Genomic DNA, 27,901 nt, shown 5'->3' with positions numbered 1-27,901 from the left:
TCAAAGGAACGGTAACATGAGCATCAACGCAGGTGAAGTTGAAAGATTCCTGGACACCCATCCAGATTTTGCTAGGCAGTATTTTGAGAAGAAAATGGGGAATGGGACCCCAGTTGCCATGTCAAATAGCCACCAACCCTTGGAAGAGTTCACTGGGCTGGGCCAGGACGAGGAGAGCGAAGCGTTTTTTGAGCTGATCCAAGACATGCAGGAAAGCATCAACATGGAGAAGGTCGTCTTCAAGACCCTACGGAGAATCAGTGCCCTGATCCATGCCGACCGGTGCAGCCTCTTCATGTTCAGGCAGCGAAATGGCACCCCTGAACTTGCAACCCGGCTGTTCAACATTAATAAGGAGAGCACACTAGAAGAATGCTTGGTAGCCCCTGACTGCGAAATTGTCTTCCCTTTAGACATTGGTGTCGTGGGGCACGTTGCTCAGACCAAGAAGACTGTGAACATCCCAGATGTTGGTGAGGTAAGGCTACCAGTTTGTTTGCCAGTTTGTTTCTGGGACCAATTCAAGGTGCTCTCATTAGTACTATTTAAAGCCCTAAACGCCTTAGGCTAGGGTTACCAGACGTCCCCGTTTCCCGGGGATAGTACCCTGAAGGTCCCTGGATTTCATCTAATGTCCCCGGGAAATGTAGTCTCAGCAGCCCGGAGCAGTTGGCTCTGGCTGGCTTCAGGAGCTGCTCGGAAGTCCCCATATGATGGTGGTGCAGGGGCTCTAAGATGCTGCTTCCGGGCTGTTTCCACCTTCCCTGACCCCAGCAACTACGCTGTGAAGGGAGGCTTCGTGCTGCCTCCCAACTCCTGCATGCAAGCAGGAGTGGGGCGGGGATCTCTCCCTTCCCAGCTGAGGCCCCTGTCCACTGGCTGGGAGAAATTGGGGCTCCCTAGGATCAAGGCAGAAGCTGTAATGGTTTTAGTCATTCCAGGGCCATCCCGGCAAAATTGGGACTGTTGGACGGTATGTTACAATCACCATAGAATTGCAAACACTGTCTCTTTCCTGAAATGTCTAAGCCAGCCTGACTTCCAGCTTCAGGGACATGGGTGGCGCTGTGGGCTAAACCACCGAGCCTCTTGGGCTTGCTGATCGGAAGGTTGGTGGTTTGAATCTCCATTACAGAGTGAGCTCCCATTGCTCAGTCCCAGCTCTTGCCAACCTAGCAGTTCAAAAGCACACTAGTGCAAGTAGATAAATAGGTATCGCTGTGGCAGGAAGGTAAACAGCGTTTCCATGCGCTCTGCTTTCCATCAAGGTGTCCCCTTGTGCCAGAAGCGGTTTAGTCATGCTGGCCAGATGACCTGGACAAATGCCAGCACCCTCAGCCTGAAGCAACCCCATAGTCACCTTTGACTGGACTTAACTGTCCAGTGGTCTTTTAACTTTTTTTAAAAAAAAACCTTTTTACTGTTCAACTCTTTCACCTGCAGTTTGCATTCAGACAAAATTTGTTTGAGCCCCCACCTCACCCAGCAGGTAGGTGTGACCTGAGTCATTGATCCCGTCAATAGTCAACCAGCTGTCCGCCTTGAGAAAAGAAGCTTCAAAATAGGACAGTATGGTTGCACTAGGTCAAAGATCTGTTATGATTTCAGTATAATTTACAGTACTTATTGTATATGTTCTGTGATGAATGGAATGTAGAAAGACTAGCCTATCACAGACATCTTTACAGCCAGTTGGCTTAGTTCAAAGTTATAGCCTGCTTAATTTTGTAATTTTGTATTTACCACACATCTGTCCCTCAACCTTCTGGAGTGGATTTAGGAGGTGGGGGCTGCAGGAGGGAGGGGGAATCACTCAAAATCACTTTACCGTATTTTTCGCTCTATAAGACACACCAGACCATAAGACGCACCTAGTTTATGGAGGAGGAAAACGAGGAAAAAAATATTCTGAATCCCAGAAGCCAGAACAGCAAGAGGGATCGCTGCGCAGCGAAAGCAGCGATCCCTCTTGCTGTTCTGGCTTCTGGGATAGCGGCACAGCCTGCATTCGCTCCATAAGACGCACACACATTTCTCCTTACTTTTTAGGAGGGAAAAAGTGAGCCTTCTAGAACAAAAAATACGGTACTTACTGTTCTGTTGATGAGAGCCTTACTATCAGCTAAGCGACACTGTCGGATATAACTGAAGGTTTTTGAAATAAGTGAAAATCCAGTATTACTGGAGCTCGTTTCTAAGACTTTCAGGAAATAAGTTGATGCCTAAACCGTTGTGATGGGCAAGTTAGACTTGTTCAATTTGCTGTGTGTTTTTCTGCTACTTTTAAGGTATTTGTGCACCATGTCATTTCTATCTTACACATTTTGAAAAACCTGAAATATAACTGTTCGTAAAAATAAATAAATTGTAATTTTTAATTAAAATCAACAGTGTGACCATTTTAGTACTTTTGTTGATAAACTCACTGACTACACCACAAGGAACATCCTTGCAACCCCAATCATGAATGGCAAAGATGTGGTTGCTGTGATCATGGCAGTGAATAAAGTCAGAGGTCCATTCTTCAGCAGCGCAGATGAAAGTGTAAGTATGAATACAACTTGTTAGGGAGAATCTCCTTGCCCATTAACACTGCCTATAAACATCATAGCATCACCACACCTTGTTGAACTGACTAAAGCTTTCTTAATGTTCCCAGATTTTCCTGAAGTACCTCAATTTTGCTTCTTTGAACCTGAAAATTTATCATCTGAGCTACCTTCACAACTGTGAAACTCGAAGAGGTCAGGTAAGGAAAAAAATATTTCTGAACGCAAGGTGTCTTTCCCCCACTCGGCCTAAACCTTCTTTAGATAAATAGCAACTACTGTTTCTGCCCCCAATTTACCTGGTTTTCTTCTCCTACTCCTGCTTGTCTGAGGATGAGGGCCAATATTTTTTTAAGTCAAAAGCTGACACATTTATTTCCTGCACACATACACAGCTTGAAATTTCAAATGGTGCTCCTGGAATCTGCCATGTTGTCAAATCAACTAACATGTTGATTTGCTGTTCTGCAGGTTTTGCTGTGGTCAGCCAATAAGGTATTTGAGGAGCTGACTGACATTGAAAGGCAATTCCACAAGTCATTTTACACAGTGAGAGCATATTTGAATTGTGACAGGTATTCTGTAGGCCTTCTGGATATGAGCAAAGAAAAGGTAAGCTAAGTTTCTAAGATTTTTTAGTAAGAGTGGTAGAGAGCATGCTTTGCATGGAAAAGGAACCTAGTCCAGTCCTTGGCATCTCCAAAATTGTATTCAATGTACAGTGGTACCCTGCAAGACGAATGCCTCGCAAGACGGAAAACCCGCTAGACGAAAGGGTTTTCCATTTTTCGATGCGCTTCGCAGGACGAATTTCCCTATGGGCTTGCTTCGCAAGACGAAAATGTCTTGTGAGTCTTGAGATTTTTTTCCGCTCCCCACCCCCTTTTTCTAAACTGCTAAACCGCTAATAGCCTTTTAGCAGCTAATCCGCTAATCCCTTAAACCTTTAATAGCCGCTAATAGCCGCTAAACCGCTAATAGCGCTAATCCGCTAATCCGCTAATAGGGTTGCTTCGCAAGACGAAAAAACCGCTAGACGAAGAGACTCGCGGAACTAATTAATTTCGTCTTGCGAGGCACCACTGTATATACCACCTTCTTCTTCTTCTTCTTCTTCTTCTTCTTCTTCTTCTTCTTCTTCTTCTTCTTCTTCTTCTTCTTCTGTAATAATGTCAAACCTGGACATATTTAAATCATGGGAGGCATTCACTTTTTGTTTTGTTTTTTGTCTTCATATGGCCAAAACTGACTTTCTGTAATCATATTTATCTCCCTTTCCAGGAATTCTTTGATTTGTGGCCAGTTCTAATGGGTGAAATTCCCCCTTACTCAGGACCTCGGACTCCAGATGGCAGAGTAGGTCTTTAAACTGACAATAAATATCTCGTTTCACCACTTGGTCACTTGCTATGAATTCCCATTTCTGTTCTATTTGTAGGAGATCATCTTTTATAAAGTCATTGATTATATTTTACATGGAAAGGAGGAAATCAAAGTCACCCCGTAAGTAACAATGAAGTGCAATGAGCTCATGGGCAGTGCAAAACTATTAAAAGTACAGGAGCCTTGTTCTCTTTTTCATCTGGCCACTTTATTTGCAAAATATATTTGTAAGACAACATTAGGAACTCTTATTGAATTATACCCCACAACTGTCCCAGGAAAAGCGGGACACACCATTTTTTCCACACAAGAGAACAGCAGCCATTTTGGGTTCTGCAATTTCTCTGTGAAAAGAACACAGGGGGGGGGGCTGCGATCTCATGTGGGTCGTGTGACTCGCCCGTGAACATGGCCCAGAAAACATGCAATCCAGGTTTTGGGCCTGGATATGTTGGAGGGTATGAAATGTTAGAAGTGAAAGCACCAGGAGGTTGGGATTGCAGTAAAGTTCTTTAAGAATTTCAGCACGAGTAATTTAAGTGTTTCTGTTCTGTTTGTAGCCAATCCTCATTTGATCAATGTTTTTGTGCATTTTCCTTTCCATTTAGAAATCCTAAGCCAGATCACTGGGCACTGGTTAGCGGCCTTCCAACATACGTTGCAGAAACTGGTTTCGTAAGTATTTACATTAGCATATTTCCATGATTCATCAAGACAACGTTGGCCAAAAGCTAAAGAACCATGGGATGACTTCCATGTGACCAAGAGAGTTTTGGGACTGGTTCTTCTCCAACAGCCCCTGCCCTGTGCCGCATAGCAAGTCGCCATCTTGAAATGAAGGATAGTTTCAAAAGTAGTTTGTGCTATACCTGGAGGCTGTGCAAGACCTTGGGTGGTCTTCGTAGGAGGGCTTTGGATCAGATGACTTAAATAATTCTACTTCAGATTTAATTAACAGCATGTAAAAAATACAGATGGAAACTAAACATTTCTGCATTTTTTTTAAAAGATTTGCAACATTATGGATGCAGCTTCGGATGAGATGTTTACATTTCAGGTACTGTAAGTGTGTGATGGTTTTCGTTGCTGCCTCCTGTATAATGTTGCGAGCCTCCATCCATAGTTCTTCAGGCACTCTGTCCACCAAATCTAATTCCTTAAACCTGTTCCTCACTTCCACTGTGTATTCATAAGGGATTTGACTTAGATTGTATCTTACCGGCCCAGTGGTTTTTCCTACTTTCTTCAGTTTAAGCTTGAATTATGCTATAAGAAGCTGATGATCTGAGCCACAGTCAGCTCCAGGTCTTGTTTTTGCTGACTGACTGTATAGAGCTTCTCCATCTTTGGCTGCAGAGAATATAATCAATCTGATTACGATGCTGCCCATCTGGTGATGTCCATGTGTAGAGTCGTCTCTTGTGTTGTTGGAAAAGAGTGTTTGTGATGACCAGCTTGTTCTCTTGGCAGAACTCTATTAGCCTTTGTCCTGCTTCGTTTTGGTGCTCTGGTCCATGGGGTCACGAAGAGTCGGACACGACTAAATGACTAAAGAAACAGCAACAAAGTGTGTGATTGCAGCTGTTCATGAGGGGTCCCCCATTGGTGTATCTTGGGAAGAAGGAATGAATGCTAAATCCATTTAAGTTTGTAATGCAGAGCTATGCCCCTAGCTTAAGTATGGTACTGTCCATACGACATCCTCCTTTACTTTGGGTGAATAATCATATCACTATTATATTGAGACAATGTGCAATTTATAGTGACATATACTTTGTATGTTGCTTTAAGGAAAGTCCTGTTGATGAATCAGGGTGGATCATCAAAAATGTTCTCTCCATGCCAATAGTCAACAAAAAGGAAGAGATTGTTGGTGTAGCCACCTTTTACAACAGAAAAGATGGGAAGCCCTTTGATGAACAGGATGAAACCCTAATGGAGGTGGGTTTATTTACTGGAGCTGGAATTGAAAACAGATGTTCTTTTGCCCCATCTTTTTGTGCCTGCCAAACAGCCGTGTCATGCCTATGACAATATTTTATTCTCTTGTTAATTATGCTGTTTTAAATGTGCATTTAATATTTGACTTCACTTAGCAATTTTTTGTGTTTTTTTAAAAAAATGTTTTTAATTAACTTTGTGTTAAATATGTATTCTGCAGTTGACCGCCTTTGTAATGTTTTATTTTGAAATCTTTAAGACAAAATTTTAGTTTTCCGTTAATTATGTTGCTTGAACAGATTGGTTTATTTATATTTTATTGGCGTTTTAATATGCTGCAAACCGCTTTGAGATTTTTCTTAAAAATATAAACTGGTATAGAAATGAAATAAATAATAATAATAATAAAAGATGGTTGATTGCAAAATACTAACACAATTCTGCAATAAACCAACAGAGTTAATATTGTACTAGCCTTAGGTTCCTACTCCATGCAGTATGCAAATAAATAGCTACCAGATGTATGGAGCTAGCCTCCATTTCTTAAATGGTTGGTTTCCCACTTCTTCTTTTTATGCTACTTCCATTAGTACCCAACTCTGCTACAAATCCATTTTACCTACAAGTTGTATGTCTCTCACACACCTTTAGGCCACTCTTGAACTGGCTTCCTGTACCTCATTTAAACCTCCCTCTTGACTTGAGATAGTTACTGATTCTCCCCAGCTATTGTATCATCTTTTGCTTTCTCCGGCTCCTCTTCTCTTTGATTGTCTACAATTAAACCTTGTTCCAAATCCATGGTTTTATGTGCATTCCCCTTAGCTTCTTCTGCATATCGTCTTCAGAAAGTCATCAAAATAGCCTTCACCAACCAGTATGTGTTTGGACTGAGTTGCCGAACAACATCTGGAGAGCACTGGGTTGGCAAAAGCTGCTCTAAGGCCTTATCTCTTTCTTCTTAGATTGTATCATTCAGAGGCGGATTTAGGGCTGCACAACCGGGTGCGGGAGCCAAGGGGTCATCTTCCTGCCTTCTTCCCAAAGGCTAGTAAATGCTGGACTTTGGGGAAGAAGGCCTGAGGGCTCTGACAGGGTCCTCGGGTCCTCTTGTCTCCTTCCCAACGCCTAGGTAGCGCTTGCCTAGCTTTGGGAAGGAAGCAAGAGGACTCAAGGACCCTGCGCCTCCCTCCCAAAGCCCAGTGCCTCCCTCACCAGGCTGTGAGAAAGCAGCTTTGGGTTGGTGGGGGGGGGGAAGCATCAAATTTTGGCTTCGCACAGGGCACCACATTACCAAGGTCCATCATTCCCTCCAGTAATGGGTTTGTAGTTGTTCTTTTTAATTTGCTGCTGGTTTTTTTTTTTAAAAAAGCATTTTTGTTTTCAAAATTATGATATTGCTAGTCTGTTTTTAACCTGTGGTGTTAGCCACCTTGACCGTTTCCTTGACTGTAGAAAGGCAGAATAAAAATCCTAGTAATAGTTAATAAACATATACATATCACCACCGTGTTAGTACTGTTCTTTAAGAGGCATCACTGAGATCTGGGAAAGGGAGGAGGGCCAACTCCTGTGCAGCTGTAACAGTAAATTTTGTTTTATTTCCCAAGTCCTTGACACAGTTCCTTGGCTGGTCTGTGCTCAATACGGATACCTACGATAAGATGAACAAGCTGGAGAATCGAAAGGATATCGCACAGGACATGGTGCTCTACCATGTGCAATGTGACAAGAATGAAATGCAAGCGATACTGGTATGGTTTTTAAAGCCTTTGGTTTTTTCCCCTCACTCCAAAACCACTTGTTAATATTTTAAACATTCAAATCCAGGCTTCCCCCCATTTCGACTGTTGCCAATCAGTTGAAATTAGTCTTCCAGGAACCCCCCTCCCAATTTTTTACTTTACTCATCTTTTTGGGGAAACGGGTGTTGCTTTCATCATGCCACAAAAACTGGCAACACTGAAATAGAAACTCACATATCCATGAGCCCTGATATCTTGCAACCACATGACAAATATCCAAGGAACACACAAATATGTGTGATAAAGGCCCAACAGATTTTTGTTTTGGTTTTTTCACTGGAAAGCAGCATCAGAAGCCTGCAGTTTTGAGCAGAGTAGGGGGAAGCGGAAATGGCTGCCCCTTTCATGTTGGCTGCTCTCCTAATTAAATCATCCCCACAAATTTACCTTTCCCTAGAACCCTGACATGGGGAAGGCATCTTGGGTGGCCAGTTCTAAGTGAGAAAATGGTTGGTGAAGAAAGGGATAAACAACAAGCCCTCCTCCCTGCCATTCCTCCATTCAAAGTGTACAGGCTTAGAATCATAGAATCATAGAGTTGGAAGAGACCACAAGGGCCATCGAGTCCAACCCCCTGCCAAGCAGGAAACACCATCAGAGCACTCCTGACGGCTTATGAGGCTGCTTTTCAATTATGTGTAATTTACCCCTTGAAAAGAATATTTGCTTCAATGCTGCAGACAGAAGGATAGAATATACTTCCCAAGTAGGGACGAGGAAGACTTGTAGAGGGAGAAAGGTCACCTTTGTAGTAATTTGGATGTTTAAATTGCTTTTAAAGGGTTACGTAAGTTTGTATGAGGAAGAGTTGTCAAGTCTCACTCTTTAAAGTACAGTCTGCACCTTTAAATATATATATATGTGCACAGAGGAAGTTAGTCTCTGTGACTGTGTACACATTTCCATTTACTCCAGCTCCACTGCCCTCCCACTGCTTTGGACACATTAAGTTTGAAGCTGTGGACACATGATGATAGCCACAATCCATATTTATCCTGTTGTTTCTTGAGAATGGCTCTGTCTTATGTGTTTCCCCTCAAACCTTCTGATTTGAAAATGTAAGCCACATTCACTTCACAGTTAAGCTGAGGTGTGTACATTTGAGACAGCTGCTGCACATGCTCAGTGGGCTACTTCCTGAGTAGGGGTTCAGGGAGTCTTACAGGCACAGGGAAAACTAATACAGTGGTGCCCCGCAAGACGAATGCCTCGCAAGATGGAAAACCCGCTAGACGAAAGGGTTTTCCGTTTTTCGATGCGCTTCGCAGGACGAATTTCCCTATGGGCTTGCTTCGCAAGACGAAAATGTCTTGCGAGTCTTGAGATTTTTTTCTGCTCCCCACCCCCTTTTTCTAAGCCGCTAAACCGCTAATAGCCTTTTAGCAGCTAATCCGCAAATCCGCTAAGCCTTTAATAGCCGCTAAACCGCTAATAGCGCTAATCCGCTAAGCCTCTAATAGGGTTGCTTCGCAAGACGAAAAAACCGCTAGACGAAGAGACTCGCGGAACGAATTAATTTCGTCTTGCGAGGCACCACTGTATGTACATTAGGCTTTGCATGAGTGGTATTTCAGACACTTGTCAGTAGGTGCCAGAATGACATTTGCTCAGCAGCCTCACACACTCTGTCACCAGTAGCATCCTTGTAGCATTAGATCTGCCTCAGGCACCAAAATGTCTTGGCTCATCTCTGAGTGTTGTCAGCCATAATTCAACTTGTATATGTCTCCACAGCCGACACGACAGAAACTTGGGAAAGAGGTTGCTGAGTGTGATGAGGAAGAGTTGGCTGCAGTTCTAGTGAGTGTCCACGTGGCTTGTTCTGGGTTAATACCCTTCTTTTGAAATTTCACAGTTAAACTTTCTCCCCTGCCAAAGTCATACAACGGAGATTATAATATAATCAAGGGAAACATCTCCCCCAGCACAGCTGGGTGTATCAGCAGAGTCCAATATCGAAGAATATGATCGATACTATTGGGATGGACAATAAATGGCAAAAGCGGTGTTGTCTCCAGGCCCAGCTCCTGGCAGCTGGTCATTTTTTATGGTGCAGCTTTTACATGTAAAAAAGCAAAATTGATTTTTAGTGTGGGATTTCCCCAACCAGCTCTGTCAGCGGAAGGACTTCTGCTTGCTTCCTCCTCTCAAAAAACCCTCAAAAATTGGCTTGGGGGGTCTGGAAGAATCCCCAAAACACTGTGGGGGGAGAGGGGAGGGTGTGTTGTTCTGCCTTGCAAGATTGAATGCTTGTGGAGATGGAATGATTGGAAGAACGCAGCACTGAACTCCACCTGTAAAAAAGAATAGGAGGGAGGGAAAGTTGTTCCTTACTTTAATGTTACTTCCTGGTTAAGTGTTGGTTTTATTATCAATCTTTTTCACTCACTTGGAGGTTGGGTTGTGTAGAAAATCGCACACTCTGGGCTCCTAAGAATACAGGGTAACTAAACATTCAGGGACGCGGGTGGCGCTGTGGGTAAAAGCCTCAGCGCCTAGGGCTTGCCGATCGAAAGGTTGGCAGTTCGAATCCCCGCGGCGGGGTGCGCTACTGTTGCTCGGTCCCAGCGCCTGCCAACCTAGCAGTTCGAAAGCACCTCCGGGTGCAAGTAGATAAATAGGGACCGCTTACTGGCGGGAAGGTAAACGGCGTTTCCGTGTGCTGCGCTGGCTCGCCAGATGCGGCTTTGTCACGCTGGCCACGTGACCCGGAAGTGTCTCCGGACAGTGCTGGCCCCCGGCCTATAGAGTGAGATGAGCGCACAACCCTAGAGTCTGTCAAGACTGGCCTGTATGGGCAGGGGTACCTTTACCTTTACCTTTACCTAAACATTCAGTAACTACTTCAATTGCTGGTATCTCTGAATAAACCAAAAGTGGTACTGACACAAAATCTTAAAACAGGAAAGCGGAATGAGAGATATTGCTTAGATCCCAAGACCAGTTTGACTCAGGCTATTAGTATTGTATCTAATCTCAGGCTATCTTAGTGTTGTATATATTTATTAATGAAATTGGTGCAACAAACGTTATTTGGGCAACCCCATAACAAAGTTCTCTAGGCAGCCTACAAGAAATATCCATTGGCCAAAAGAGAATATAATCTTTGGCAATTGATTTAGCTCCTTTGTGTAAGCAAAATTTGGCTCCCATCACAGCAGTAAGCAGCGCTGACACAAATATTATTGTGCTGATCACATATGGGCGCGCAAAAATAATTAGCTCAGCAGCCGCAGTTTGGGAGATTTTTGAGAAATGATTGGTACTTGGTTGGTGGGATTTGCACCACTTCAACCAATGCTGCACAGTGGCGTAGAGTGGGGGGTGCAGGGGGGGCCAGCCGCACCGGGCGCAACATCGGGGGGGGGCACACTCGCAGCTCTCTGCCCCTACTAAAATCCACGGGTTAGGGGGCGCAAATTACTTGCCTTGCCCAGGGTGCTGACAACCCACGCTACGCCACTGATGCTGCAACTCTCCCCCTGCTCCAGAAAGAACAACTTCCAGATCCTGCACAATTTGAGATCTACGCTTTCCACTTTTCTGATTTGGAATGGACTGAACTCGACCTTGTGAAATGTGGCATTCAAATGTATTATGAACTTGGAGTGGTGAAAAAATTCCAAATTCCACAGGAGGTAAGTGACAACTTTAATCTGTGGGTTAATTGTCTCAGTTGTCTACATGAGGATATTGTATACTACATATATTTTCCTTTGACCTGTTGTTTGTCTGTAACATATTTTGGTCCCTTGACTATTAAATCCTGATTGATCGACTGGCATCTACCCATCTACCTAGGTCCTATGGCTAGGTCGGGATGGCATGGGGATGAGGGACCAACTCCCTTCTCTTGCGGGGGCCCAGTTAGTGCCATTGCCTTCCGTTAAGAGTTTGGGTGTAATCCTTGACGCCTCCCTTTCCATGGAGGCGCAAGTTACAGCAACAGCCAAGGCAACATTTTTCCACCTTCGCCGCATCAAGCAGTTGGTCCCTTACCTTTCCCGCCCCGACCTGGCCACAGTGATCCATGCGACGGTCATCTCCAGGCTTGACTACTGTAATTCGCTCTACGCAGGGCTGCCCTTGAAGCTGTCCCAGAAACTCCAGCGGGTACAGAATGCTGCAGCGAGGCTCCTCACAGGGTCTCTGCCATGGGAGCATATTCACCCAGTGCTTTTCAAGCTGCACTGGCTCCCGGTGGAGTACAGGGTCAGATTTAAGGTGCTGCTTTTGACCTTTAAAGCCCTTCATGGCCTAGGACCCTCATACCTACGGGACCGCCTCTCCTGGTATGCCCCACGGAGAGCCTCAAGGTCCATAAATAACAACACCCTAGTGGTCCCAGGCCCTAAGGAAGTTAGATTGGCCTCAACCAGAGCCAGGGCCTTTTCAGCTCTGGCTCTGGCCTGGTGGAACGCTCTGCCTCATGAGACCAGGGCCCTGCAGGATCTGATTTCTTTCCGCAGGGCCTGTAAGACAGAGTTGTTCCGCCTGGCCTTTGGCTTGGAGCCAATTTGATTCCCTCCCTCCCTCTCTTTCTTTTTTCTTTTCCTTCTCCTCCTGCGATGAGGCTACATTTTAATATTTTAATGTTACATTATTTTCATGTTGTATTTTACTTTTGTTTTTAAGTTGTAATCATTCATCTTGTTTTTATTATTGCTTGTAAGCCGCTCTGAGCCCGGCCTTGGCTGGGGAGGGCGGGGTATAAATAAAAATTATTATTATATTATTATTATTATTCTCCCAAGCTCTAGAAAATCCATCAGACAGCAGCAGCAGCAACCTGCACGAGGAACCCACACTCTGGTAGAGACTTGCAGCCATTTGGGGGCTGTGATTCTTTCCTCTGAGACCTGATGTGGCCCCAAAATTTTGCAGTTAGAACATCTGAGGTCTAGGGAAAACTTTTATACACTTTCTCCTCTCCATAGTAACGTTCATTTAATTTATTGCAATGAAAACTTTGCTTAGCAGGCAGATTCCAAAAATACTCCAGAAAGTGAGCCAGTGGTTTGTTTGTTTGTTTGTTTGTGAGCCCCCACCCACCCCTTATATTTTATGACAACTATCTCATCTGTTTCTGGCTGCAGAGTTTTCAAAACCTGTGCTTACTAAAGTTCTGTTTTCACAGGTCCTGGTGAGGTTCATATATTCCGTCAGCAGGGGTTATAGAAGGATCACCTATCACAACTGGCGCCATGGCTTCAACGTTGCACAAACCATGTTCACACTTCTCATGGTATCTCGGTCTTTACTGATGTTTTTCCTTCCCAAGATGCTCTTTCAGCTGAGATCAACTGCCCTTTCTTTACATGACTTTTATCCTCCTATCGCCTTGACTTAGACTGCCTTTGTCCTTAAATGAACAAAGAATAAGTCTTACTAAAGGAAGAGTTATCAGCCTTTTACTGATGGTTTGCATAAGAGACTGTTTGTCTGTTTTTGCAGAATTTTAATCCCACTCTTCAGCCACAAAAGCTCCCAATGTGGCTTAGAGCCCCAACTGTCAGGTTTACACAGTGCTTCTCCCCCCCCCAAAAAAAATGTTTAGGGGTACTCTCATTTTCCTACTCATATTGAAATACTGCTCCTCAATGAGGCCAAACTTAGATGAACAAAATGTTTTGGGATATGCGTCCCCCTGCGTCCCCCAGGGAAAAAAGCACTGGGTTTACAAACTAAAGCACACACACACACACACACAACACGAAAGGAAAGTGGATTGTGGTTTTTTTTGTGAGGGATGGGGAATAAGCAAACTCAGGCGCAAGTTCTTGGTTACAAGGTCTTCCAATGATCAGTTGGGGTAGAAAAGTTCAAGGAGAGTAGGTGCAAAAGTTGCTGGTCTCTCAGCTGTTATGAGTGGTCCTGTATCTGCAGTGGCGTAGCGTGGGGGGAGGGTGCAGGGGGGGGCCGGCCGCACTGGGCGCAACATCTGGGGGGGCGCGCTCGCGCTCGCAGCTCTCTGCCCCTACCTGGCTCACTCTCTCTCTCTCACTGCAGTGCTGGCTGTGCGAATCCGATCCGAGCCGCCGGGTCGCCGCCCACTGTGGAGGGGAGGGTGGCAGGCGTGCGGTGCGGTGTGGAGAGAGAGCGAGGGACTACCTGGGGGGGGGGCGCAAATTACTTGCCTTGCCCCGGGTGCTGACAACCCACGCTACGCCACTGTGTATCTGTGCATCTCCCTAAACATCTGCAGCAGCTTCTAGCTAATATTTTCGGCCTTTGCTGTCCTATCTATGAAGCGCTTAAGAACTCAGAAGGGACTGTGGAATCAATTTATACCGCCAGTGGAATCAAACAGTAAAAAAAATTCCTGGGCTATATACTACTTCACAACACAGGTGGAGGGATTAAGGATTGTATATCTGGATGCTTTTCACTTTAAATGCATCTTGCATTCCAAGTTCAAATTTTAGTTCTGTATCTGCCTAGTAGAATAGGTTTTTAATTATAGTGGTACCTCGGGTTACATATGCTTCAGGTTACATATGCTTCAGGTTACAGACTCAGCTAACCCAGAAATAGTACCTCGGGTTAAGAACTTTGCTTCAGGATGAGAACAGAAATTGTGCTCCGGCGGTGCGGCAGTAGCAGGAGGCCCCATTAGCTAAAGTGGTACTTCAGGTTAAGAACAGTTTCAGGTTAAGAACAGACCTCCGGAACGAATTAAGTACGTAGCCCGAGGTACCACTGTGCTAGTAAGTAGCAATGCCAAGTGAATTTTCTACTAGAAGGCACTAATCAAAATCTGTGATCCTTACATGGTGTAGACAGGCAATCTGAAACAGTACTACACAGATCTTGAAGCACTTGCAATGGTGACTGCGGCTTTGTGTCATGATATTGACCATCGAGGGACGAACAATCTTTATCAGATGAAGTAGGTTCTATTGTGCTGGTATTTGATGTGCGTGAGGTTTTTAAAGTATGCAAAGTCTAGCCAGCTTTCAAAGAATTTTAAATATTTGTGTTAATTCTTTACTGTCTGCAGCTTTAGATATGATTTTATTGTTCCTAATTGATATACCTTTCTGTTGATTTTTGTTGTTGTAAATTGTTGTGAACCTCTCTGGAATTAACAATGAAGCATAGTCTGAAAGTGTGTTGAGAAGAATACATCTATCATAGCTCAAGGGCACATTTTCAGCTGGCCAGATGGAAGGAGGTGAAGTGTAGGTGGGTTCCCACAGGCAAGACACAGTGATAGCAGCAAAGAACCTTTATTGAACTAACAGAACTGGACAACAGGGGCAAAGCAACTGCTTATATACATTTCTGAAGGCCTGTGCCACTCCCACTCCCAACGTGATTGGCTGTCTAAACTTCCAAGCTGCGAATCATGACTCAGAGTTTAAGGGCCAATGGCAAAGGCCCAAATCCTGAAATGTTCTGTGATTGGATACCATCTATCAAATCAGAACACAGGAGCTCAGAATCCTTAGTCCAGACTCAAGCTCAGGCAAACACAAACCACTGGATACATAACAGAAGGAGTGGGGAGATTGTTCAGGTGCTGTTCTGTGGGTTCTCACTGAGCCAATTTGGGAAGAGAACCCCATTGCACGGGCTTCCACTGACAGTATTCTGGCTCTTTGCACATCACTTTCACTGCCAAGCTCTTATTGAAAAGAGCTGAAACTCACAGTTTAAGAAACGAAAATATCTGGTTGCTATTTTTGTTTTGTTTCTCCAGTCCAAAAATAACATTTTGCATACTAAGCTTTGCTTTTTGTTTCTAACTATCCCCTTTCAATTTTGTCCTTCGGAAATATTTCCTAATAGATCACAACACGCGTTAGCCAAACTTCATGGTTCATCAATTCTAGAGAGACACCACTTGGAATTTGGCAAGTTTCTACTCTCAGAAGAGGTTTGTGGTCCATACTTTTCATACCGCATATTAGGAGAAATGCTGATTAGATTTCGCATAGGTTTTTTTTTTTTTTTTTTAAACTACAGACTGATGTGGAAATAAGGAGAGCTGAACTTAACAGTGGGGAAATGAGAAACCGAGAGAAACCAAAACTGACAGATTTCTCTCTATGTGAGACAAAGTATTAGGGGGAAAGATGTAGATATCCAAAATGATGCACGACAGACGAATTCTAGTCTTCCACTCTGATTTATGCATTCCCCCCCTCTTTAGTCTCTGAACATTTACCAGAACCTTAACCGGAGGCAATTTGAACACGTGAATCACTTGATGGATATTGCCATTATAGCTACGGACTTAGCATTGTACTTCAAGTAAGTTATTAATAGATTTGCTACGGAAATTCAAGATGGTGGATGTTTTCCTTCAAAGTATTCATTTATATTCTTATGGAGAAGGAAGCAGAACAAACCGAGGATGGGATATAGCATTGGCCTCCGCCCTGGCATCGTACCTCAAGTGCCCACACAGTCTATTTAGGAGATACGCTACAGTTCTTTTTCTTCCAGGGACAATTGTCCCCTGGCTGTTGCTGGCAAAACAACACACACAACACAAAAAGGGAATGGGAGGGGTGGATTGCTGAGGCAAAGCAGCAGAGCCACACAGTTCTTTGTATGGAAAGTGGTTTATTTGCTTTGGTTCAAGTTAAAGCCAAGGATAGGAAGACAACTCTTAAAAACTTCCTACGTGCATGCAGTTAGCCTGCAGAAAATATCCTGTTGGCTTTCCATTTTAGAGACAATCTGGTCTGGTCTACAACAACTAAGCATATAAAAACAAACAGCATTAAAACACTGCCATTTACTGCCTTTGAGTAATAATAATAATTTATTATTTATACCCCACCCTTCTGGCTGGGTTTCCCCAGCCACTCTGGGCGGCTTCCAACAAAGTATTAAAATACAGTGGTCTGTTAAACATTAAAAGCTTCCCTAAACAGGGCTGCCTTCAGATATCTTCTAAAAGTATGGTAGTTGTTCTTCTCTTTGACATCTGGTGGGGGGGCATTCCACAGGGCGGGTGCCACTACCAAGAAGGCCCTCTGCCTGGTTCCTTGTAACTTGGCTTCTCGCAGTGAGGACACCGCCACAAGGCCCTCAGTGCTAGACCTCAGTGTCCGGGCAGAATGATGGGAGTGGAGACGCTCCTTCAGGTATACTGGACCGATGCTGTTTAGGGCTTTAAAGGTCAGCACCAATACTTGAATTGTTCTCGGAAACATACTGGGAGCCAATGTAGATCTTTCAAGACCAGTGTTATGTGGTCTCGGCGGCCACATAGTGGCCGAGTAGTGTCCACATAAGGTCTCTGTCCAATGCTAGGACAGTCCCAGGGACAAAACCTTATCTAATACAGTGAAGGGAGTTTTATCTCATAGGTTCTTTCTTATTCTTCTGATCTTTGTGAGTGTATCTTGGGAGAAAGGTGAGAGATAAGGAGAAAATGTGGTACAGTGGTACCTCGCAAGACGAATGCCTTGCAAGACGAAAAACTCGCAAGACGAAAGAGTTTTTTGTTTTTTGAGTTGCTTCGCAAGACGAATTTCCCTATGGGCTTGCTTCGCAAGACGAAAACGTCTTGCGCCTTTTTCTTTAAACCATCAATGCATTCCTATGGGAAACCGTGCTTCACAAGACGAAAAATTCACAAGACGAAAAAACTCGCAGAACGAATTAATTTCGTCTTACGAGGCACCACTGTATATGAGTTAACTATGGCTATACCCAGTGCTTCCCCACCCCCCATAAAAATAAGGTGCCAATATTTGTATACTGATAAAAGTGCCACCAGCAGAAAATGGCTCCCCTAGAAAGCAAAAACCTAATGGCAATCCATACCTGTGAGTATCATCACAAAACATGCACTGGCTTTATCTAAGGAAAGTGAGATAAGCCCATAGGGAAATTCTTTTGGAGGACACCACTTCCACGCCCTCTTTACTTACTCAAGGATGTTACTCATCTTCCAGAAGTAACTTGAGTGATTAAAAACAGACACACCTTGAAGAGCTTTTGCTCTTAGTATTGGGCTATCGAAAGGTGGTATGAATTCTTATCAAGGCATAGAAAGGGTTTAACCTTCTTTCGTTTCCTATCTGCAACCTTGTTTTGTTTTTTAAAGAAAGAGGACAATGTTTCAGAAGATTGTCGATGAATCCAAAACCTACAACAGTGAGAGAGAGTGGGTTGAATATTTGTCCTTGGAAACAACAAAAAAAGAGATTATCATGTAAGTGATTTTTTTTTATCAAAACGAAACAAAAAGGGTTTGCCTGAACAAATGAGTGACACTGAGCAACCATGATACCTGTTTCATATGCTAAATATTTATACTGAGGCAAGCTGTTCAGAGACATCCTGAGATGTTGCAAATTAACAGGCTGAAAGGAAAATAGCACGCTGTTGCATGAGAAGAACAAAGGAACATTTATTGTCTTTGCTGGCCAGACAGACAGGCTCAGTGGATTAGCATCCAACAGGACTGAGCACCCTCCAAAGAAGGGGGCTTCCTAATATGCTTTTCCCTTATCTGTTAAGACTATATATATGCATGGAGTACCTTCCAATCATTTGGGAATAACGCCCTACTAGTGATTCCATATAAGGACTCTGGTTGTTGTTGTTTAGTTGTTTAGTCGTGTCCGCCTCTTGGTGACCCCATGGACCAGAGCACGCCAGGCCCTCCTGTCTTCCACTGCCTCCCGCAGTTTGGCCAAACTCATGCTGGTAGCTTCGCGAACACTATCCAACCATCTCGTCCACTGTCATCCCCTTCTCCTTGTGCCCTCCATTTCCCCCAACATCAGAGTCTTTTCCAGGGAGTATTCTCTTCTCACGAGGTGGCCAAAATATTGGAGCCTCAGCTTCACGATCTGTCCTTCCAGTGAGCACTGGACTCTGGTTAATTGCATATTGATTAAGCAAGCAAACAAAGGACTCTCTGAGCACCTAGATCAAGGGATCTGACCCATCTAGATCAAGGGAAGTAATAGTGCCACTGTATTCTGCTCTGGTCAGACCTCACCTGGAGTACTGTGTCCAGTTCTGGGCACCACAGTTCAAGAAGGACACTGACAAACTGGAACGTGTCCAGAGGAGGGCAACCAAAATGGTCAAAGGCCTGGAAACGATGCCTTATGAGGAACGGCTAAGGGAGCTGGGCATGTTTAGCCTGGAGAAGAGGAGGTTAAGGGGTGATATGAGAGCCATGTTCAAATATATAAAAGGATGTCACATAGAGGAGGGAGAAAGGTTGTTTTCTGCTGCTCCAGAGAAGCGGACACGGAGCAATGGATCCAGACTACAAGAAAGAAGATTCCACCTAAACATTAGGAAGAACTTCCTGACAGTAAGAGCTGTTTGACAGTGGAATTTGCTGCCAAGGAGTGTGGTGGAGTCTCCTTCTTTGGAGGTCTTTAAGCAGAGGCTTGACAACCATATGTCAGGAGTGCTCTGATGGTGTTTCCTGCTTGGCAGGGGGTTGGACTCGATGGCCCTTGTGGTCTCTTCCAACTCTATGATTCTATGACTCACCTTCAGGCAGAATGTGGGCCTCTTCTGTATTTTGCATACACTTTGGTAACAAGATAAGGAGTAAAGCCATTCCTGGTACATTAAGGACAGAATGTCTCCTGACACAATGGGGCAACTCTTTGGTGCAAGATTAGCTGCAGGTCTCTAATTGCCACAATGGGAGGGCAGATGAGACCACACACTTGGTGCATGCTACAGCAATAGATGGGACGCGGGTGGTGCTGTGGGTAAAAGCCTCAGCGCCTAGCGCCTGCCAACCTAGCAGTTCGAAAGCACCTCCGGGTGCAAGTAGATAAATAGGGACCGCTTACTGACGGGAAGGTAAACGGCGTTTCCATGTGCGGCTCTGGCTCGCCAGAGCAGCGATGTCACGCTGGCCACGTGACCCGGAAGTGTCTTCGGACAGCGCTGGCCCCCGGCCTCTTGAGTGAGATGGGCGCATAACCCTAGAGTCTGTCAAGACTGGCTCGTATGGGCAGGGGTACCGTTACCTTTACCTTTTACAGCAATAGATTGGAGGGGGCAGGATCCCAGGAAAATGCATTTTTATGCTTTGGACCACAACCCCCCAACAGATGCCCTGACAAAGAAACATCGGTATTCAATCCTTGTGGTAAAGACCTCTGATTTTTTCAGGAACTAAAGCACAACTTGAACACAATTTTGTTCATTGGGTTTGTCAGCATTATTATTTACATCTGCTTAAAGAGAACAAGGCGTTTGCTGTTTCATCTTCATCCATGATCCATCTGTGCTGATAATAATAATAATAATAATAATAATAATAATAATAATAATAATAATTTATTATTTATACCCCGCCCATCTGGCTGGGCTTCCTCAGCTACTCTGATTCAGCTGTTCCAGGCCTTGAATCTGGAAAAAACAACAACAGATGAGGATACTCCACAAGGTGTCTAAATCTACTCTTCAAAGCTTTTAACGGTTCCCTCCCACTAGGGCCCATGCTCAGTAATTGAAACCAATTGGATTAGATGAGCCATTTTAGCAGCAGCTAAGGAACCAGGAGCCCTTTAGGATTGTGGATTAAAAATGGAAGCTTTAAAGACATGGGCAACGTGGCTAGCTGCTATATTAGCAACTACACTGCGCTCACGCACACACACACACACACACACACACACACAGACACACACACACACACACACACACACACGAATAGCACACATATAGGGTGGGCTTTGAGGCATGAAAGGAAATAACTGTGCCAGTGTTCCGCAGTGCATCTTATACATTAGATGCATAGGCATAAAAGCTCACCCCCTGTCTGTGCTACTAAGTCTTTTATAGGAACTATCAACCCAGGATTAAGGAGATTTGACTACAAGGTCAAAAGAGGCAATCGTGTTATCTAGACATATGACAGGCTTGCCGCAGCCAACTGTACCATCCCAACTAAATTGAATAAATATGATTTCAGGATAAAATGATACCTATCTTGGTAGAATTACGGGGTATAGGGCTGAATCAAGGATTTCTGCCACCTGAGGCAAAGGACAAGATGGCTTCCCCTCTCCATTTCATGCACGGAAACCAACTGGACTGGCAGTTGAGTACAGTGGTACCTCGGGTTAAGTACTTAATTCGTTCCGGAGGTCCGTACTTAACCTGAAACTGTTCTTAACCTGAAGCACCACTTTAGCTAATGAGGCCTCCCACTGCTGCCGAGCCACCGGAGCCCAATTTCTGTTCTCATCCTGAAGCAAAGTTCTTAACCTGAAGCACTATTTCTGGCTTAGTGGAGTGTGCAACCTGAAGCGTATGTAACCCAAGGTACCACTGTACAGTGGTGCCTTGCAAGACGAAATTAATTCGTTCTGCAAGTTTTTTCGTCTTGTGAATTTTTCGTCTTGCGAAGCACAGTTTCCCATAGGAAATGCATTGACGGTTTCCCATAGGAAATGCATTGACGGTTTCCCATAGGAATGCATTGACGGTTTTAAGAAAAAGGCGCAAGACGTTTTCGTCTTGCGAAGCAAGCCCATAGGGAAATTCGTCTTGTGAAGCAACTCAAAAAACAAAAAACTCTTTCGTCTTGCGAGGCATTCGTCTTGCGAGGTACCACTGTATTATCATTTCAACACTGGTCATGGGATAGTTTCCTTCACAGCAGCTGAGGCAGCAGTCTTGTTTGGGAAAAGAGGGCAGGCCGGGCCATTATCATAGGTCCTCCAACGGAGAGGAAAGGCTGGGGAGCTTCAGAGAACTGGCCAGGGCACTGCTGCCACTGCCGCTAATATCGGCTCTCTCAGGTGGGGCTGATCCTGTTGGTGTAAAACAACACCAGAACAAAGTAGATTCTGCAGCCAGGAGAAACAGCCTTCTACACTCAAGTCTCCACTCTTTCTACCTGCCAAATCCCACATTTCTCAGACTGATTCCACTCTGCCAGACCTCCTTGGTGCCTTCTTAATGTTGTAAGTGGGACTGCTTTTAAGATTGCTCGTAAGTTTAAGATGTGCAAAATACAGCAGCAAATTGCTGCCCAGGACAGCCGGAAATGGAACTTCCATTACCTGTCTTAACTGCACTGTTTCTCTGTTTCTCTTCTGCCCTCCCCCTCTTTTTCTATAGGGCTATGATGATGACTGCCTGCGACTTATCTGCTATCACGAAACCCTGGGAAGTACAGAGTAAGGTCAGGTGCCCGGTGCAGAGTGCCCATTCTTTAATGCATAGACTAAGAGCACATTACTGGGACACGGGTGGCGCTGTGGGTTAAACCACAGAGCCTAGGACTTGCCAATCAGAACTTCGGCGGTTCGAATCCCCGCAACGGGGTGAGCTCCCGTTGCTCAGTCCCAGCTCCTGCCAACCTAGCAGTTCGACAGCATGTCAAAGTGCAAGTAGATAAATAGGTACCGCTCCAGCGGGAAGGTAAACGGTGTTTCCGTGCGCTGCTCTGGTTCGCCAGAAGCGGCTTAGTCATGCTGGCCACATGACCCGGAAGCTGTACACCGGCTCCCTCGGCCAATAAAGCGAGATGAGCGTCGCAACCCCAGAGTCGGCCACGACTGGACCTAATGGTCAGGGGTCCCTTTACCTTTAAGAGCACATTGCAGAATTCTAGGTTTCCTCATCTTATGGTTTATTACCTAACAGCTCCATCATTGTAGAAGGTACTTTACAGAGTTAAAATAAGCAAAAGGCAGGAGACAACTCCAGTAAGCTCATAAAGTGTGGAATTGAGGGCAAATGTGTTATTTTCCTTCTCTTTCACTCATCAGTGTGCTTCCACCCATTTGTGAACAGCATCCCAAAAGGTGGATATCGTTCCTTTTAGTGTTCCTATCAATACATTTCAAAGGGGAGGCAGCCTATAAGATTTAACGAGCATATATATTTAATTTGACAGCGTGTGAAAAAGTGTTTCAGGTCTAGTAGCAGAACACAGAAGATGTAAGGAATTCTTTCCATGCATCAGTAGAGATTGGATTTCTAAAAATACGATTAACTTCAACGAAAGCTGGAAACAAAAAAGTTTGGGGAAAGAAGTAACCATTGAAACATGTTCCCCACCCTAATTATTCTAAAAGTGAGCACTGATAGCAGTAAGGGAATCTATTATCCAGTATGCAAGCTGTCATGCTGGCCACATGACCCGGAAAAACTGTTTGCAGACAAACGTCAGCTCCCTCGGCCAGTAAAGCGAGATGAGCGCCGCAACCCCAGGGTCGTTCACGACTGGACTTCACTGTCAGGAGTCCTTTATCCTTTTATGCAAGCTGCTAAAAGGCAAATGCCCCAAAGCTTAGGCATATGTTTTTCCTGGATATAGGTGGCACTACTTGTAGCAGCTGAATTCTGGGAACAAGGAGATATGGAAAGAAATGTACTTCAGCAACAACCTATTGTAAGTTCTCTCCCCACACTTTTTATTATTTTCAAAGTTGATGTAAAAAAAGAAAAGAAATCAGAGTGACTATATATGGAATAATCTAAGAAAGGGGAAGTGGATAAATAATGCTGTCAAGGATAAAAAAACCCCATATTATTACAAACTAACAATGTAAAACCAAAACCAAATCAGTAACATGGAAACCCATCATGGCAAAGGGTGTAGCTTTCTGAAATACTGCTTAACATGCCACCTTCAAAACTGGATGAGGGTGACTGCATAAGGCAACTGTCTCTCCTTGTTTCGTATTCCAGCATATTTTTAAGGGGGGGGGGCATTCGTGTTAAAACTCATTGTACCCTTTATGATTTATGATTTACTCATAAGATCCATGATTTACTCATAAAATCCATGAGATCTTGCTTAAAATGGCAGAATCCCACAATTTAACAAGCCACTCCTGAATTTTTGAGTGCTGTCCATGTAGAAAGACTGGGCCATTATAAAGAGATTTAGTGGTTCTTAATTGATTGGTGATGTGGTAGTGGTGTATTGTATTATTTATGCAAATTGATTTTCTCTGGAGTTAAAGATCTGGCTGGGACAAACCTTGTTATGCTGAGCTCATATTTTGCACAATTTGTATACGGTGTCTGTTTGATAATGTGTGGCTTGTTATGCCTAATAAAGGATAACAAGCCACTCACATAGCTATGCCATTTCCTTCTCCTCTTCCCTAATAATAATGATAATAATAATGATAATAATAATGATAATAATAATGATGATGATGATAATAATAATAATAATAATAATAATAATAATAATAATAATAAATACTGTGCAACCAAATGAAGCAATAATTTCTCTTTGCCTTTTGGAGAATCTTTCAAGTATATTTATAGAAAATGTTTGGACTCTACACATATTCTGTAACCCCAAATCATTTTGGGAGTGTGTGTGGATATTTCTTAAAACCTGTTCCAACCTTAGTAGAAAAAATAGTGCATTGTCTCTATTCATTTTCAGCAGGGAACAGGCAATGGTGCAGCCGGGGGTAGCCTTGTCGAAACATGAACATCACACCAGAAACATGATTTGAGTCCTTCCACATGGGATAGCTGTCCTTCCCCCCCGCACACTTAACCATAAGAAGATGAGGAAAATGAGGGGTGGAAAATCCCCACCCCTGTTTTAGTGGGAGCCAAATCACAAAAATGTAGTTCCCACTGCATGATAATCCTCCCAGTGCAATACCAGAGCAGGAAACTGTAGCCACCAAATTATATATGAAATAGTAAAGGAGTACATTAAGAGACAGGGACGTGGGTGGCTCTGTGGGTTAAACCACAGAGCCTAGGACTTGCCAATCAGAAGGTGGGCGGTTCGAATCCCCGCGACGGGGTGAGCTCCCGTTGCTCGGTCCCTGCTCCTGCCAACCTAGCAGTTTGAAAGCACGTCAAAGTGCAAGTAGATAAATAGGTACCACTCCGGCGGGAAGGTAAAGGGCGTTTCCGTGCGCTGCTCTGGTTTGCTAGAAGCAGCTTAGTCATGCTGGCCACATGACCACCATATGCAAATTGGTGCCTTCCCCCCCTTTTTTGGTGATGCAAATCCTCTTTTTTGGCAGTGAATAACTGGCCACCCTGGGTGCTGATCTTGCCCCCTTACCAGCAGTCTTGCTGATTACAGCCCATTTATTTTGACCCACAAAAATTAAAGGAAGCCACTAAGAATAGTGTGCACTTTTATCTGTAGAACACAGTCCTGGCTTCAGTTTCTTGGCCAGGCCATTATTACTAGAGCGCAACAGAGACCAAAACAAATGATTATAATAATTTTTAAAGTTATTGCTGTTTTTTTCCTAGCCTATGATGGACAGAAGGAAAGCTGCTGAGCTTCCAAAACTTCAAGTTGGTTTCATTGACTTTGTATGCACCTTTGTTTATAAGGTAAGAAGTTAGTACTCAATATCTACTAGGCCCTTAAACTCTAGCTACTGGTAGTTAAGGTAAATAATTTTTAATTAGAGCTAACATTTTCAAATGTTTTAAAATAATGACACAATTTAGGAAACTAGGATTGCTTCTGCACTAGATGTTTCCTCAACAATCACCATACACACTTTGTCACATATTATTGTTGCATTCTAGTACTTTCTGTGTTGTCCTCCCCATTTTTTCCAGGCCTGATTTGTGGCAAATTTTTGCAATTCAACCCAGTTAATAGGTAATTTTTTAAGAAAGGTAAAGGACCACTGGATGGTTAAATCCAGTCAAAGGCAACTATGGGGTTGTGGCACTCATCTTGCTTTCAGGCTTAGGGAGCCGGTGTATATCCACAGACAGCTTTTTCCGGGTCATGTGGCCAGCAGGACTAAACCGCTTTTGGTGCAACGGGACACGGTGACAGAAAACAGAGGGCATGGAAACGCTGTTTACCTTCTCGCCACAGCCGTACCTATTTATCTACTTGCACTGGTGTGCTTTCGAACTGCTGGGTTGGCAGGAGCTGAGACAGAGCAATGGGAGGTCACCCCGTCGCAGGGATTCGAACTGCCGACCTTCCAATCGGCAAGCCCAAGAGGCTCAGTGGTTTAGACCACAGCGCCACCCGTGTCCCAGTTATAGAACTACCATGCGTACTATGGATAGGCAAGTTGCTATTGATGCTATTAAAGTATTCTTAACGGCTACCCTGAGATTAAGAATCTCATGCTCTACCAACTGAGCTATGAACATATTTAGTAACTGAGCAATGGCTACATAACTTCTTACCTCTCAACTGTCCCTCTCAGCTTGCTCTGGATGAGCTCAGTAAGGAACACACCTATGCTGTTAATTTTCTTGAAAACAATCTACCACTTGGCTTAACAAGAAAGCTGGATTGATGTTGTGAATTGTATTTGAAGTGTTAAAATATGATCTTTCCTACAGACATTTCTTAGCTACAGACTTACCACTGATATTGAGAACCATTTTAGAAAATGGATGTATTACAGATCTTTTTATTATGGGTAATTCATAGGGGACGTGGGTGGCGCTATGGTCTAAACCACTGAGCTTAGGGCTTGCCAATCAGAAGGTCGGCGGTTCGAATCCCCGCAACGGGGTGAGCTCCCATTGCTCGGTCCCAGCTCCTGCCAACCTAGCAGTTTGAAAGCACGTCAAAGTGCAAGTAGATAAATAGGTACCGCTCTGGCGGGAAGGTAAACGGCGTTTCCGTGCGCTGCTCTGGTTTGCCAGAAGCGGCTTAGTCATGCTGGCCACATGTCCTTGAAAAACTGTCTGCAGACAAACATCGGCTCCCTCGGCCAGTAAAGCAAGATGAGCTCCACAACCCCAGAGTCGTTCGCGACTGGTCTTAACTGTCAGGGGTCTTTACCTTTACCTTTAATTCATTTTTAATCTGCAAGAAGAAACAAAAGTGCAACAATAAATATTTAAACATCATCAACATTTTTAGTGATTGGTTTAAAGAGACAAGACAGCCAGAAAACTGAAAATGCTTTGGGTTTCTGCTGCTACTGCCTTTTTTTGTTTGCATCAGGAATTTACACGGTTCCATTCAGAAATTCAGCCAATGTATGAGAGACTACTGAACAACAGAAAAGAGTGGAAAGCCCTGGCAGATGAGTATGACGAGAAAATGAAAGCTTTAGAGGAAAAACAAAAGAAAGAAGAAGAGAAAATGGCTGCCAGTAGAGGTTAGAAAACAAATGTACAGTGGTGTCTCGCAAGACGAAAAGAATCCGTTCCGCGGGTCTTTTCGTCTTGCGGTTTTTTCGTCTTGCGAAGCAAGCCCATTGGCATAGCGCTATTAGCGCTATTGGCTAAAAAAGGGCTAAAAACGGCTTTTTAAGGGGGGGGGGATTAGCGGTTTTGCTGCTAAAATGCTTTTAGCAGCTTAGCGATTCAAAATAAGGGGTTTTGGAGCAAAAAAAAAAACCCGAAAATTTTCGTCATTTTTCGTCTTGCGAAGCAAGCCCATAGGGAAATTCGTCTTGCGAAGCGCCTCTGCAGACGGAAAACCCTTTCGTCTTGCGGGTTTTCCGTCTTGCGAGGCATTCGTCTTGCGGGGCACCACTGTATCTGGAAAGGTTAATTTCCTCCATTCCTTTCCACTCCTGCTTTATATAGGCCCCATCTGAAATTCTTGTGTGCTTATTTCTGGATGCTGGATAAAACTAAGTAACTAGATACATACCACCCAACTTTTTCAAGGGGAAAAACAAGACGCGCTTCCAGGCGAGTCACATGACGGGGTGTCCCTTTTTTCTGGGACACTTGGTGGATATGTAGATATCAAGGCATCCTACCTGAGGCAGCTTCATTAGCATATCAAGAGAGCAAGAGCATAATTTTGTTTAGGTGTTAAACATGAACTACTAGTTCACACCCAGCCCTCTTCAGTCCTGAATTCATTTTCATATGCCCCAGTTTCAAACACCTAATATACTTCACTGGGCAACAAAATATTTTGTTCGACATCAAAACCCACCTGCCAAAGATACCCCCCACTCAGCAATCCCAAACCAATCTTTTATGCAGAAATTAAGTAGGTTGTGCTTCATAGCCACACAGCTTTTAAAAATGATCCTCCTAAAGCAGCTTACCCTGATAATGGCTGTTTTTTATTCCCGTAGGAACGATGGCAACCTGCAATGGAGAAAGCGTTCCCCCGTCTCCAACTTGTTGCATAATTTAAGTCAACAAAGGTCTCTTTCAGGGATCATGCAACACCTAGCCTGGATTTGCCACAACCAGCAGTAGACCAAGAGTCACAGACATCCTGGCTGCCCAATGACTGCACCTGTATAATATATGTGTTACACTTTGTTTTTATGTGTACAGTGAAAACATATATAGCTAAAAAGAAATGCCATC

General features: G+C 44.1%; 1 protein-coding gene across 1 annotated transcript; it reads left to right on the top strand.

The window, feature by feature from the left end:
* Nucleotides 1-16: 16 nt before the first annotated feature.
* PDE6B (phosphodiesterase 6B) lies at nt 17-27,809 on the top strand (the record flags this gene model as incomplete). Its single annotated transcript, XM_083420921.1, has 22 exons — nt 17-478; nt 2,392-2,544; nt 2,660-2,749; nt 3,021-3,161; nt 3,831-3,905; nt 3,988-4,052; nt 4,541-4,607; nt 4,942-4,989; nt 5,724-5,873; nt 7,484-7,627; nt 9,413-9,478; nt 11,170-11,316; nt 12,816-12,923; nt 14,458-14,567; nt 15,470-15,557; nt 15,834-15,934; nt 17,745-17,852; nt 21,752-21,815; nt 22,956-23,030; nt 24,884-24,967; nt 26,565-26,721; nt 27,661-27,809. 22 exons carry the CDS (start codon nt 17-19, stop codon nt 27,720-27,722), a joined length of 2,565 nt encoding a protein of 854 aa, XP_083277047.1. The 3' UTR covers nt 27,723-27,809.
* Between the last annotated feature and the right edge of the window lie 92 nt (nt 27,810-27,901).

Source organism: Podarcis tiliguerta, assembly GCF_965153285.1.
Source record: "Podarcis tiliguerta genome assembly, chromosome: 17".
NCBI classification, from domain to species: Eukaryota; Metazoa; Chordata; class Lepidosauria; order Squamata; family Lacertidae; genus Podarcis; species Podarcis tiliguerta.
This window is presented reverse-complemented; position numbering and strand designations above follow the sequence as displayed.